General features: G+C 39.2%; 1 protein-coding gene across 9 annotated transcripts in view; it reads left to right on the plus strand.

The window, feature by feature from the left end:
- The window catches only part of LOC134536834 (kalirin), a 402,054-nt gene that overhangs the window by 81,589 nt on the left and 304,263 nt on the right, over positions 1 to 16,202 (plus strand). For 5 of the 9 annotated variants that reach the window (XM_063376828.1, XM_063376829.1, XM_063376831.1 and 2 more), the window contains 3 exons: positions 108 to 137; positions 2,314 to 2,523; positions 4,591 to 4,713. In XM_063376828.1, the coding sequence (XP_063232898.1) occupies positions 108 to 137; positions 2,314 to 2,523; positions 4,591 to 4,713 (363 nt within the window). The remainder of the gene's footprint in view (positions 1 to 107; positions 138 to 2,313; positions 2,524 to 4,590; positions 4,714 to 16,202) is intronic. The other 4 variants (XM_063376830.1, XM_063376833.1, XM_063376834.1 and 1 more) reach the window with 1 other exon arrangement.

The following is a 16,202-nucleotide window of genomic DNA, read 5'->3' on the forward strand; positions in this document are numbered from 1 at the left end:
TGTGTATTAAACATTTAGGTAAATTTCAAGAAGTTATTTTTTTTTGTTTTTGCGTAATACTTTTTATTTTATTGACTGAGGATTTTTGTTCACTTCTTTTGTTTAAGAATTCAAGAAGAAAGCTGAAAGGTCAAACAGTAAGTTCTTATGTTTGCTCTGTGTTTTGTGCTGTTGTCTGTCTATATGTTGTGAAAGTTTAAAAGTGATTAGTTAGAAATTTTTACTGTACGTAGCTATTCCACATTACAGTTGAATATTTTGAGGGCCGATTTCAACAACAGAGATGAATTATTTAAAAAAAAATTAATAATAGAAAATGTTGATTAAAATTTGAATTTCCATATAAATCAAGTTTTTATCATACCTTGTTTTGTCAATGCTCTATGAAAATTCAACTTACTGATATTTACCAGTGTTTTTTTTATTAGGGTGGCAAGCCATTAGAATGCTCAAATAGTGTGCAAAAAAGGAGTAGAGATATAAATGTATACACTGGAAACTTATCGCATAATTTCATAGAAGAGGGATATATTGTGATTTTTTTTTGCGACTACATTCGAAAACTGGTTTAAATGACAATCTGTGTCATTTGGTGGATGGTTTCAGAGATTGAGTCTATACAATTCACAAAACTTTTCAACAAAACATTGAAATACTATCATAGTGGATTGGAATAAGGTGGTTGGTGTACAAGTTACGTTTTTTATCAGTCATTTTCTATATACAATGAAATGAGGATGCAAAGTGGTTTTACTAGGAATATGGGAGGAAAACTTTTCTACATAAATTTTTCTTTAAATTACATATTTCAATGTGGGAGCGATAATATTTATTTTTCTATGAGTGTTTTAATTCTCAAGATAAGCAAAAAAACAGGTGAACGGTAAATGTAATTTAATCATGACTTTATGATTAAAGTGTCTTTTTTTTTTTTTGAAACCGGCCCTAAACTGTCTATTTAAGTTACATTGCATGTTTGTGTGTTTTGTTTTTGTGTTAAATTAATGTTTGTTAGTTACAGAAATTTTTTTGCAGTATGGTATAAATAGTAAATAAATGTGAATGACATGTTACTAAAATTATCAGCATCATATTATTCATTGGTGCAAAGTTTAGTGAATATTTTAACTAAATAGCCATTAAAAATGTATACATTTTACATGTAGGTCTTGTTTGTAAGATTAAATAGTATAAAGTGTGTGATATGCTTTTTGGATTTGATATTAATATAACCATATAAAATTTTCTATTTTAAGTAGGTATCTTAATATCTTACAAAATTTTAATTTAATTTTAACACATCCAAATTTTCAAACTATCTGTCCCTTCATACCAACACATCTATTTGTTAAATAGCCTGTTGAATGTTACATCTATTTGCTCACACTTAATATATATTATACTGAAAGGACATGGTATAGTCTAGACACACAGTTTAATATACAATCAGACATACATTCATTTTAATGCTTGTTGTAATACAGGGTTACTAGCTACACAGAAATCCTGATAGTCAGGCAATTCTTTTAATGATGTTACTGAAAAATTTAAGTTATAGCAAAGACTTATTTTCATTTGTGCCAGTCCCACATAAACATCCTTTATTGGCCCTTTCCAACCCATGGCCAAACAGGTTTTATTACATTCTTTTTTCTCTTAGGTATTATCAGCACTTTGACCATGCACATTGACGTAGTGTGATAAAAAAATTTATTTAAAAGTGCCTGTGGCAATAATGAAGTTTGGTATGCCAGAATGGGCCTCTGTGGCGGACTTTCCAAGTTCCACTAAAAATTCCGCATTAATCCTTTGCTCTTTCAAAACACTAAAATTTTTTTCGACAAACTGATGACACACGGTCTGACACAAATGAAGTCCACGGCACAACTGAAAGGTCAGCAGGAGGCCGGGTGGCGGGAATGAAGAGAGGGGATGTCAATGTGATTCTGCAGTGTAGTGTTTGATTTGACTGTGAGACCCGTGTTGTTGTTATTATTATTATTATTATTATTATTATTATTATTATTATTATTATTATTATTTAGAAAAACTTCGTACTAGGTTAAATGTAAAGGAATAGCCTTTAAAGTGGTGATGATAAAATGAAAAGAATCAACAAGGAGTTTTAGACTGAGCTTTATCATTTAACACAGGTTATGATGCTTTCAAAGAAAATTGTACCCTGGTTGTGTTCCTCTCCAAGCAGTCTTGGGGGATCAAGTGTGGATTGTTTTGCGACCGGTGTCTCACTGCCGTGGCCGCGCAAGCGAGAGCCAGGAGCAGCACGGTATCGGCGTGGCGATGGTGCCGCAGGTGGCGGCGGACGGCCAGGGGGCGTACGAGACGAGCAGCCGGCACCCCAGCAACCCCGCGGCGGACTACTCCGAGGGCGCGAGCCACGTGCTGGCGGTCATCCACCAGATACTCAACCACCACCGGGCCCTCGAGCAGAAGTGGCACGCCAAGAAGATCAAGCTGCACCAGCGGCTGGCCCTCCGGCTTTTCCAGGAGGACGTGAAGCAGGTGTGTGTCTGTGTGTCCGAGCGCGAGCGCGAATTTTAAATTTTTTTAATTGAACCCTTTGAGGCACACAGAAATATATTTGAAAAAAAAATTAGAATCTATTGTGTAACTTAGAGCAGACGTGGCGGAAGGAAAAATTTAAGCAGCCAATGTTGCTTGTTCTTGTTAGGATCGCCAGATAGCAGCACAAGGCTTTACTCACGCGAGGTATTTCGGCAGTACCGCTGAAACGTTGCGAATGGTAACATTTTTTTCAAAGTGGTATCATAGAAATACCACTACAAAACAAAGGGTTAAGAGAGCGTAGTATAGATAAAGATCGAATTCAAAGGATGGTTAAATGCAATGCATAACAGGACTATGTTGTTCCCAAGGGATAATTTTCAAAATAAGCTGAGAATAATGCATTAACGATTTGCAACATGGAAAATTTGGATCCAAAAGGGGATTCATAAGGGGTTTTATTGCTACGAGCATAGTAAACCTGTTGTTTTAAATCTTGTTGTAGGAATTGGGAGATTTCTAATGCTCGTAAAAAAGATATTGCCACACTGCGTATTTTCTATGCTGCATTCAACAGACTTCCAATTCTCTAGCGCTGGAACTAGTGTCAAAAAAATTCATATTGCAATCAAACCTAACAAAAGAAAAAAGAGACGCTCCTTGTAGGGCTAAGACTTCAAGCTTGCAAATCAGAGATGAGTGCGAATACTAGTTTTTTTTACAAGAAGGAAACATAAAATTGAATGTTAAAAATACCCGCGAAGTCTAAGCGAATTTCGAACATTGTTCTCAGCAAGGCTGTGCGATACGTATTTTTTTAAAATACTGGATTTTAGAAAAATATTAACATATTCTAATGATTTAACTGATTAAGTGATCAACCGAAAATGGCCCTGTTTATAACACCATTCAGTTAGAATCATAAACTAACCATGCATAATATTAATATTGAACATTCATTAAAGCAAACCTAAGAGCCACATTTGATGTTTTTTTAAGTAAACATTTTTATTTGTGCGGAACATACACAAAACAAAAAAAAAATATTTTCATGGATAAATCGGCTTTCTTGTTTTAAAGCTTCGTGTCTGGCATTGTCATGCCAGAGAGTTTGTACAAAATGATGACAGGTGCGATAATTTGGGGCTGATAAGAATCGATGACCCTTGTGATTCCTAGTTGATTTCTTGTCACCCAATGTGGCTGGTCCTACTATTGAAAACTATGGAGATATGTAGTTCAGCAGTTGGTGTGTACAATGTTCACTATGTTAATAAATGAAGTAAAAATGAGAACGACCCTCCACCTTATCTGTATAACTAATAATATATTTTGTTATAACAAAGGTCAATGCTAGTTCTGTGCTGATGTTGCTAACATTGTTGTTTAACAATTATCACCTCTTGGATGCATTTTTAAGATTCTTCCCAGGAGCTGTTAAACAAACTTCTAGGATTAACCTTTAAAGGCTGTTCTTTTCTAACCAAAGTTACTTCAACTTAGACACTCACGTGATAGACAATAATACCTCCATGAGTGATACTTTGCTTATGTCTCTCTTTGCATAGTTGTATATTCCTTCTATGAAAATTCTTCTACGTGTACTTACCAGCCTGTGAGTACTTGTCTGCTGTCAAATTAAAAATTTTAATTTATAATATAGCAGTGGTTTTTCTATTTTTATGTGGATAAAATTAGTTGTCATTGTAAACCTTAGATTTTGGTCTTGTTTGCTATGCTAAATTGTCGAGCTTATGGTACAAGCAGGCTTTCATGACAAAAGATTTTGTTGTATTTTAACTCTATAAGAATTATAACCTTTTATTTGTCTTTGGCTGGAAAAAATTTAATGCTTGGTTTTTATTTCATTCGAAAAAGTTAAATTGCCTAAGTTTAATATTCTAGCATTAGCACTTTACCCATGCAACTTGCATAAAGATTCAGTAAATGGAGTTCATATTTTGAATGTAACAAGTTTAGTATGTAGTTAAAAATATGATATAATTTAGTGCAATATGTTTTCTAGTTTCAGTTATTATATGTAGATTCACACTTAATTTGCAGGTTCTTGATTGGTTGGCCAACCACGGGGAGGTTTTCCTCAGGAAGAATGTTGCGATTGGTCGTAACCTGCAGAAAGCACGAGTGTACCAGAAGAGTCACGAGCATTTTGAAAATGTGGCGCAGGTAAGTGAAGGCAGCACCTCACATTTCAGTTGTAGCTTGCTATCTGACTGTTGAAGCATGCCTGTTTTTTTTTGTTTTTTTTTTTGTGACCTTGAAAGTGTGTTGTGTTGAAAGCAGTGGGGAAATGCTAGATCATTTTAACGTCAAGTGATTCAAGAACTTTATGGTCTGCATGCAGTCAGGTAAAAAAAAAAATATATATATAAAAAAAAGAAATTTGCAAATTGCGTATTCAAATGAAGAAATACTTCAATTTTTTATCATCTTGGATGCATTACTTTTTATTAGCGATGAGCCAATATAATCCTGAAACCCTCAAATACCATTAAAATCCTTGGTATTCGAAGGATTCAATATTCGAGGAAAAAAAGATTAAAAAAAAAAATACGAGAGGAATTAAAGTAAATTTAAAAATTTCAACACTTATAACCTTTGAAGTTTACTAGGTCAGCTTTTTTATTCATACCTATAGTTTAGTATTACGGTTCCTCAAAAAATTTTACTTTTAACATGTAATTATATAAATAAAATAACAATATGTATTGATTCTGAACACTTAGTTTGTGAAATGATCATTTAAAGGGTTGAATTTTTCAACATATTAGCTGATATTTGTTTTTAATTTCTTGTACATTATTTAATTTTTGACCCTTAATATCTAGATTTGGATTTGAGTGGTATATTCTAGGTACTCTTTGGGATTCATATTTGGGATACAGATTCAAGAAAATTTGGAATTGACCCATTTTTACTTTTTATTTTACAAACCTTTGCTTCTCATACTCATCATTTATCGTGTAGTTGTTTATAAAGCATATTCCATTTAGTTATGTGTTAAATGTGTAAAATATACATTACACAAAAATATCACATGAAAATAGATAATTTGTTTGATCACTTAATGTACTAAGTATGCACCGTGTCGGTGTTCATGGGCGTTGGTTTAACGTGGAACTTCTACAGCAGAATGTGGCTTTTAGTATATTGGATTGAAACGAACGCGACACATTGATTGTGTGCCTAATTTTATTTTGAGAAAGACACTTAAAGAGTAACATTGGCATGTGATAGGAGATGTAAGAGAGAAATGGTGTTACATCGTCATAGATGTGTGTGGGTGAACGTACAATTGTTTATAGTTTTGCCAAGTGTTGTTGGTGCTGCGGACACATTGAGGCTGTCTGGTGTGGTGATGCAGCTGTTGTGTCGTGGATCGTTTTTGAAGTTGCCACATAGAACGGTCTGAGTCTGAATGTCTGATTCCCCTGCTTTCAGTAGTTTTGGAAAAGTAACCCCAAGTACAAGCGGAACTGATACTGATACAGAAAAATTATACAGATGATGAATCATATTTATGTATCTGTACAAATCTTTTGTGGTTGTGTTGATTGTTGTTTTGTTTGTGTATTGTGATTAAGTATAAGGTCTGTGTGCACTAAATGTCATGGAAAATTATATGCTTAAAAACCACATGCGAATAAGAACGCAAGTACACTTTCTTGCTATGGACACCACCCATGTTATTTTAGTCACAATTATGCATTGTAATATCATTGTCTCATATGAAAAATATGTATAAATTTTCTTCAGTACTGAGAGTTTGGAGGAAAAGCAAAAGTTCAAACATGGAATAATTTGTGTTTGCAAAATAAGTAAATGTACTCATTAAATTTTATGCCTTGAAATAACAGAGAATCATGTTAATGTTCTCTAAAATTGTATTGCAATTATTAAAATAACAAACTACAATATAAATCGACACAGGCCGGTCTCCTGTGGAGTGAGGAGACGTGGTGGACGTCTCTCGGTAGCACCGTGGTTGGATGTTGTAGCCTGGCGCCAGCTCTCTTGGTAAGAGCTTCTTCCCACGTGGAGCGTGGCTTGCCGAGAGACGTCACCTGCGTTCAGCCTAGCCTGAACCCTCACTGACCCACGTGTTGCAGGACCGTGGGTGCGCCCTGAGCTGGGCTAGACACTCTGTGGACACTCACTGGGACAGGACTGGAACAAGGCTCGCATGTAGGGTAGTGGTCACGACCGACTTTAACTGCAGAACGGTTACTCACAAGTACAACTGCACAAACTTCCTCACTCTTGGATAAAAACAGTAATTTGGGGATGGTTACTATGGAAAGAAACGTTGTGGCCAGCACACGTCCGTGCCGGTCAATTACTTGGAAACACACTGGAGTCGGCGGTGCCTGCCCGCGTGCTCTATGGTGCGAGGCGAAGAAATAGTGGAACTTGGAAAAGGGGGGGGGGGGGGGGTTAAACACAAAAACCATTCTCCCCCCCCCCCCCTCATCACCAAAAAAGCACACGGCGAGATGTGCCTGGAGTTCCAGGAATAAGGAAAAAAAAAAAAAACCGTTAAAAATACTTAGCTACGCCGCTTATTAATCAGTTAAGACAACGCAACTAGAACTGGGCTCAACAATGGTCCGTCTCGTCCGTCCGTCAATCACCTGCCATACGTGCCAGATGTTACGAAAAATTCCGTCCGCCCGACCGTCAAAACCTTGTGAAACTTTAACTTTCGAAGGACGGGCGGATGAAATTAATTTAAGATACATCTGAAGTACACTGTCTTAATTATAAAAGTTTTTTTTAGCTTGTTTATTTGCTAAGCCATTCCGTATTATGTTTTTAACTTGCCTATGAAGACGTTTTTGAGTTATATTTGAAACAATAATTTTCTGAGACAAAACATTAATTAATATTGCACGGTAACTCGAAAATATATTTAGATATTTGAGATTTTGTTTAATCATTTACAAGTGCTTAGCGTACCATGATAGGCAAACGGTTAAACCTTTACAAGAGAAATTTCCTTGAAAATATGTCTTAATAGTTGTTGGCAGCATCCGAGCAGAAAAATATGATGTCGGACGTGTGGATCGTTGTGATTCGCTCGGCTTGTTGACGGACAGACGGACAGATTGGTGACGGACGGACGCGTCGGATCATTTAGGGGGTCGCCGAGACTGGAGCAAGGGTTACAGCTAGGAGGTCGCCGCTTCCGCTCAGCTCCGAGGGCAATACCACCAATTTAAATCTCAGATTCTGCCAGTCTGTATCTCTTCTGGGTAGCTGTAAAATAATTTATAAATCACTCTGAAAATACATAACGCCGTCTATATTCTTGGTTGAAGTAAAAAAAAAAAAATCTTCAAACACAACAATGATGGCAGCCGGCTGTGACGTCATTGGGCGCGCTCCATCATCGGTGAACGGTACTGGCATTACCACGTCAAAACGTTGCATTTAATTAAAAATTTCGTTCACTATGGAGGAAATATTTTCCGCGTATTAAGTGTTCAGGATTTTATCCAGCTAGACTGCGCCCTTGTTTCACTCCGTGCAGCGGCGGGAAGTGCGGCGCGCTCCCGCTAGATGTCTCGCGCGTCGCCGCCGGCAGTGGCGGGAACCTGAACTAGAACTCCCGGCGGATGTCTGCCGTCGCGGTCGTCAGTCTGTCGGTCGGATTGGCTCTCACCGCGACGGTGCTGGTGCCAGCACGTGACTGTGAACTAACTGTGCTCGTGTCTTGTTGCCTCGGTGCGGCTGATCGTTCCGTGTGTTTTTATCCCGGTGCTACTGTTCATTTTCACAGGTAATCACCCCGACCGTTAATAATATTATGAACCCTAGTGGTTCGTTGATGGCTGTTAGAAACCGGTGGCGGATACAAGATTTTTTTTTCTTGTAAGGTGGGAGAGAGGGGATTTGAAAAAAAATAATATTGAACACGCATATTAAAAAAAAACTTACTTTAGGCTACTATTGATATAACACTGACATACGGGTCTACATTAGTAGCCGTAAGCGACGCGCTTCTCACACTATTGAAATTTCGGGTGTTTTATCAGCTCATCTTGTATCACCCGAAATAACATACTGTCTTCACTGATATTTTGCAAATTTTTTCCTTTGGGGAGGGGGATATATTTCCTCCCCCCCTATACTTCCCCCCCCTCGCCTATACTCCCGCGTTCTCCTCTGATAACAGTACGTTTTTTGTAATTTTAGTAAGTTAATATTTAATGTCGTGTGGGTAATGCTTTTTAAGCATGTGAAGTTCATTTGATTTTGTAATCTACAGGTTTTCAGTACCATACCAAAAAAAAAATTGTAATATTCTTAGTCATATCATCGAAGTTACCGACCTATACTGTGAGAGATATGCCATAACGTCATGATGAATTCCTTGAACGTCGACGAATTTCCCTTAAAAAGCACCGCGGATTCACGGGACACATCCTTATAATTCGTTATATATTATCACGCTCATAAATTTATTTGGCTAATTTACGAACAATTTGTCAACCGTGACCCTCGCTGTGTGGTTGCATCGGGAAGACTGAATTCTTACCAAAGAATCTGTGAACTTATCTGATGTGGACATACATACGTGTGTCTCGTCGAGGGAGTTAACGCGCGCCACATTATCTTTCTCAAGGGCGTCGATACTTAGCTCACAACTCGAAGCAATGGGAATTAAAAAAAAAAAAAAAAAAAAATTAAAAATAACCGGTTACAATGAACTAACCAACGTGAAACTTACCAACGTGTGAACCTATTTCAGCAGTGTTTTTAAAACAATTTGCTAAGTTCGGCTGTGCATGTTTGTAATGTGGTGAGTCAAAATATTTGTGGGCGCTGCTGAACTGAACTGATTGTGTGTGGACAACGGTTTTTTCTTTTCAAATGTTAATTATATCAACCGTGTCGTACTTCACACAGTGTGTGTTAAGCTTATCTTCTCATTTATGCAGTTAGCATTGTGTCACCTGGCGAAAATCAGTGTGCAAGAAACGGAAAAGCACAAAGAAGCAGTCTGTAATAAACGCAAGAAAACTACGTTGGTTTAAAAACACCTAAGTCGCAATACAACTATAAAACTGTAGAAAAATATTTCTTCATGACTAGTCTTCTTAATGCCTCCCCCACCCCCCCCCCCCCCCCCCCCCCCTGAAAAAGTGTGGAATTCGTAATAGGTTGATTAAAAAAAAGTAATTTCTTTCACTGTGCGATATTTTAATTAGTGCAAATGTAATACGCGTGGCAAAAAGAAAATCGTATGTATATTTTAAAGTTTTCGAACCACTTCAGTTCAAACGCAAGCCAAAACGCAAGAAGTTGGCCAATGCTTGGCGTTGCGTTTTCGCTTCTTGCGTGCTTCATAAACGAGTAGGTATTTGAAATTGCGTACTTTATAAACCGGTATTTTTAATCGGGTCTTGCGTTCTAAACTGAACAAATGGCAACAAATGAAATTGAATTTCACGATTCTTAAAATTAATTTAATTGAAAAAAGAAAAGAGAGGTACGAGAACGTTACACGGTATTTACATATATAATAAAACTAAACCAGAAAGCAACGATAGAACACTAGATATTATTTTACTTGAAACAATATTTTAACGCATTTAAAGCGTACCACCGCGATCAAATACTCGGCTTCCATTGGTCGCCTGGAGTAACGTAAACATTGCAGAGCTAATCCGTAGGGGGTCTGTGTCCATATGCATGCCGTTACAGATAATCCGTTCCTACGTTACTTAATCTTCCTCCGCTTCCTTGTCATTGTAGAACGAGCCTCACTGTGAAACAAATCTACGTATCTGTCAGTGCGCCTGTAACAGTCAGAAACACGTGTTATTGTTAGTCTGATGAAATCGGTGAAGGTATCGGTTTCAGCGGGTATCGACGTCTGCAGACGGATATTGGAACGTAAATATCTTGCGTGTCTGGGGATCATTTCCCGATTTCACGTTTACGCGTCTTTGTGGAACCGGCCTAAAGCAATATTTTGTTCCGTGTGTACTTTAACAATAAATCATCAAAATGCGAAATGGCGAAGAACACATGGGTACTCTATATCCTCGCAGAGGTTATAAAGGAGAAATAACTATAATAATGGGTGTACTTATTTATGTTACGCACGTTAGAAGTATTGCTTACTTTCCGTGATAAAAAAAACCTAACATCAATAAAATAATAAAAGGACTGGAGTGATATACATATGGTTGGTAAAGTACCTATAAATTCAATCAGATTAAAAAAATCATTAATAAATACCCAGCATTTAATATTTATATAAACACACGTATAAAATTATTTCAATGAGTAAAATAATTGAGATAATTTTAATTAATAATTAAAATCAATAAATATGCCAATATATAATATATTAATTAAAATAATAAATAATGTAATAATTTATAATGCAAATAAATTATACATATGGGAACATAACCTCACTTATATAAATACACGATTTAAAAGAACTTATATAATTTTATTTGAATGTAGCTTTTTTAAGTAGCTTTTTTAATCCTTTAAAAATTTCGTTGCATGGTGCATGCATCGCAAAAATTCACATTAATCTTTTTGTATATAATGCACCTAAAGAAGTATAACTTCAAAAATCATGATGCGTGTGAGATGTGTACTTAATCAAATGGAAGAGTGGGGAAAACGGGTTCGTAAGGATAGCCCAATCAATTTTATACAGTTTTATTTGCTACTAATATTTACATTAGTAATTAAATCACCACACTTAATGTCTGTTCTAAATATCTGTCAAGTTCCACAGTTCACACTCACTGGAGCTAGGCTCGACAGTGGTTCGCCCCCTCACCTCGCGCCTGTCCGCTCACACAGTCTCGCGCCACTCGGTCGAACTCGCACGGTCCCGTCGCGCCGCTCGCCGAAATCCCACTCCACTCAACTCGCCTGCTGGAACTACCGCGGAGGCCGGCGTCGCCGATTTTATATCCGTTTGGCCGTCTTTCTGGAACCGACTGGAGTGCTTGTGACGTGTCGCGTCAATCCCGGGCCGACCGGACACTCGAAGCAACCAGAAAAACGGCGCGTTATTCACGCCACTCCACGCGGCGGCGGATTCCCAGGCAACTCAGGGATTGATAACGGGTACAGCGTATCTTCCAGTGCCTAACTTAATAACCAAATATTTTCAAACGCAGAGATGGAATCCTAGTGACAATAATTAAACATCTTACCAAAATATAGCACAATAACTGCCAAGATAGCGGACGATGGCCGTGTTTATATTTTGGGTCAACAGAAAAACAACATCCCGACGTTGGCCGAAGTTAATTCTTCGGGTGTGTTCGGGTATTGTCCGCATCTCTTGTATATCGTAAGTGCCCAACCCCCGAATGGTAGACCCTTTTCTACTCTGTCCAACACTTCATCCAGACCATCCTCTTGTCTCCTGTAAATTCCTACACGTAATGCATGCCAATTTGCATCCCGCATGATTGTTCCCAGGGTTTTCCCTGTGCCTGTGCAGGTTTTACCTGGGCCCAACCTATCTCTAGTTATAGTCTAGATTTAAGAGTGAGGGGAGTTAGTCATGGCGCCAATCGTTGCCATGGCTGGCCAATCCCCTCCTAGCACATGATGCATGCGACCCTCTCCCTGCATGGCTAATCCCAGCATGACTAGGCGTATAGGCTCCGGCCTGAGACGCACCTAGGTCCCTCCCTAACCCGGACCCCTCCAAAATACACTTAGTTTTAGCTTTGAATATATATATACTGCATAGAAGTCGCGAGTGGATAGGATTTACTCTACGTTTTTCAGGAGCGTATGATGAGCAGCTTGGGAACCTCACCGCTGCAGTGCGCTGCCGTAACGCCCTGTATCGTCTTAGGTTGTTATTTACACGTTAGAGCGCAGCACTGTCGCCTGCTGTCATTCCCCGCACCCACCATCCATCATTCACTGCAGCTCAAGGTTGTTCAGCGGGAGGGGGGAAGGTGTGTTTAAAGAGTTCGACACTTCTCCGCCAGGGACCACCACAAGTCGATGCCCTAGAGATGGTGGCGATTGCGGCGGTGAATTAACCAACTACCTCAAAACCGTGTTAGAAATTTTAACCTGGGCTGGCGACTTCTATACAGTATATATATATTTTCGAAGGTTTTACTTAGGTTAGAAAAAAAAAATTGTACATCGTAGGCTACCCTCCGCGGAAGGGTGGCGAGGTCCGGCCGCCGTAATCCCCCCCCTCCCCCCAGCGGTATGCGCGCATGACGTCATTGGCGCCGTGGAGTCCCGCTCAGGTACCTGGCACGTGTCGCGACCCCTGCTTCACCCAGTTAGTAACAATACTGTCTCTCGCCCTTCAGAACAAGGGCCTTTGAATATATATACTGTATAGAAGTCGCCAGCCCAGGTTAAAATTTCTAATACGGTTTTGAGGTAGTTGGTTAATTCACCGCCGCAATCGCCACCATCTCTAGGGCATCGACTTGTGGTGGTCCCTGGCGGAGAAGTGTCGAACTCTTCAAACACCCCTTCCCCACCCTCCCGCTGAACGACCTTGAGCTGCAGTGAATGATGGATGGGGGGGTTGCGGGGAATGACAGCGGGCGACAGTGTGGCGCTCTAACGTGTAAATAACAACCTAAGACGATACAGGGCGTTACGGCAGCGCACTGCAGCGGTGAGGTTCCCAAGCTGCTCATCATACGCTCCTGAAAAAAGTAGAGTAAATCCTATCCACTCGCGACTTCTATACAGTATATATATTCAAAGGTAACAATACTGTCGCTCGCCCTCCGTAACAAGGGCTGGTCGAGGCATATCGGGACTCGCTCGCCCCGACGTGACGTCACGCGGCGGGGCCGCCGTGGCATGCGGGGAGAGGGCTGCCTCCTCTTCACGCCCCGCGGCCGTGATAGGCCCTCTATAAATAATGTATCGAGACAGTGTCCGTGCTCGGAATGCGTGTAGTGCCCTGGCGCCTGCCCGCTTCCTTCCTTCGAAATAACCTCATCTCCACTCGACGCTTCTCCGCGCGCCGGGGCCCCTCCCCGGAACACCCCCCCCCCCCCCCCCCCAGTGGAATCACAAGTGCCGGCCGGGCGGAATACTCGCTTGAGAGATGCCAACATCGAAAATTAAGTTTCATGTACAAATAAAACATAGGCATTCCTTGAACAAAATGATTTAAAAAAAAAAAAAAAGAAATTTATAGACATTATTAGTTGAGAATTTATGGATTGGTGTATTAACGTAGTGGCGTATTGAGTATAAGTGCAAATTATTATACTTTGGAATAATTTTTGACAATGTTGAATTTTCTTGGTAGCATTGAAATAAGCATCGCCGTCATGTGCAGGCGTGTGCTTGTGTTTTTTTTTTTTTTTTTTTTTGCAATTGGAACTGAAGTTATGATTTTAAACAATCACACTTTGCGGCTAGGCAGTTTTTAAGTTTTGAAACATTGGAAAGTATACTATCTGAAACATTTATGGTGAATATTCCCAGCAAAAAAAATAAATAAAAATCTAGGTAGCCAACATTTTCTTTCGAAAAGTTAACGACGTTTAGGTTGTTAGGTTGCCGATAAATACTGCACATAGTTCGCTGTTTTCCAAATAAAATGAGAGCTTTAGTTTTATTTAGCATTGAGTAGCGACTCTTTGGTCGGTATTCCAAGACACAAAAAGTGGTTAATATGCTACACCTGTACGCTAACCGTATTCACGATAGAACACGGCCAGTACCTTATTTTTAGGCAACCGATTTTTTTTTGACCTAACTGTTGACGTTCTGTTGTCCAAATTACGTGCATGCGCAGAGCTCACTTTTTCGTTGATTTCGTCCAGATAGCTGAATCGCATCTGGCGCCATTAACTCGTACATAGTCATTTTTATGATCATCGGGGACGTACCAAGCGTGTTGATGTGCCAAATGTATCTTAATAATAGCGAAACTATTCTGGAATACATTTTGTACACTTAAATGCTCATAACAAGAAATAATCGCAACTTTAAAATTATTTGAGAAAATTAAAATTATAAAATTTAATTCGCACGCAAACTTCACAGGATCACCCGCTGGGCTAATCTGAAGATAGCCTGAAAAAATTCATCAAAAGCGTTCCAGCCATTTTGGAGTCTATAGGAAATACATACACACATCGATATATATAAATAATATATATATTATAATATATATAATATATTATATAAATAATTATATATATATAATATATATTATATATAATATATATATTATATATATATATACACATACAGATTGTGACTCGCCTTGCACGACTATCGGCCAGCGACAAACTGGTCGCAACTGAAGAACGGCCAACTCAGTGCCTGCCGCGGACTCTGATGAAGAACGAATAACCGGTTCTAGAGAGAGAGAGAGAGAGAGAGAGAGTGCAAGACTGAAGCGGGTTTCTCGACAAACATAATGCGGAACGGTAGTGTCCTTAAATATTAGCTAACCATTAAAATTCCGCTGATGGAAAAATGGTTCCGTAAGTGAAACGAATTAGTTTCGAGGGTTACTGGACCTTAGTGCTGCTAATCTTGTTTGCACCCTGCTCCAAATATTTAGAAACAAGGTAGCTGGCCCAAGAGTTGTAGTACCTAGGCCCCATGCATTTAGTTAAGTCTGTAAGCACTTAGAGAGACTTTCCGCCCGCGTAAGAAATAACAGATGAGTGTCATCAGGCAGTTTCATGGCCTAATGGTGTTGACTCGTCGACATTCAAGAGCGCAGTCGTCCTGAACGATGACGGTATCATCACATCTGCAAGGGATTTCGCAAGCAAATGTTTACACGAGGTATTAACTGTTTACTCAGCAGAGCTCAGACGGGAGCTTCAGCACACGTCGTGATACAATTTTCTCGTTGGATGATCCTCGTGTGTTTGCTCGTGGGTCGAGGAGACAGCGTTCGGTGGTCGGGGCTCGGATAAGTGTGTCGCCGCAAGCCTTTATCTTTTAGACGTAAAACCGTTTGCTTTTCCCTTTCTCGTTAAGCTTTCCCCCACGGTCCTTAACCTGTACGGAGTTGTTTTGGCTTCTGGGTTGTAGTCGCGTCAAAGGCGAAGGATTTCACCGACCTTGCGGTCGCCATCATCAGGCTGGCAGTCAAGCTGTACTCGCGATTGTCCGTCTCATCCGTCCATCAATCACGTGACATTTAGTCAATCGGATGGCCCGAAAAATTCCATCTGTCCGTTCGTCCGTCCGTCAATACCTTGCCAAGCTTTAACTTTCGATGAACGGACGGATGAAATGATAACCTCAAAAATGTCTGAACGGCATTATATATTATTTATTTTAAAATGTTTTTAGTTTGTCAATTTTGATTATGTTCTTAACTTGTCTGTGAGATTAAAAAAAATAATAATGCACGGTAACTCGATAATGTATTTAAATAAATATTATTTTTAGAGTTGCTTTAATCATTTATAAGTGCTCAGCGTACATGATAGGCAGACTGGCAAACCTTTACGAAAGAAATTTCGTCGAAAATATTAGCTTCAATCAACGACCTAGAGATATATAGACTGCTAGTGGGAGGCCATCTTTGATTCCAATTGAATTTGACAGAATGGTGGGCAAACAGTGCTTTGTTAGCAGACGACGTACGTTGACAGCAGAAAAGTAGCAGTGTACTAAGTTAATTATGTAATATTACGGGA

Source organism: Bacillus rossius, chromosome 11 (assembly GCF_032445375.1).
Source record: "Bacillus rossius redtenbacheri isolate Brsri chromosome 11, Brsri_v3, whole genome shotgun sequence".
NCBI lineage: Eukaryota > Metazoa > Arthropoda > Insecta > Phasmatodea > Bacillidae > Bacillus > Bacillus rossius.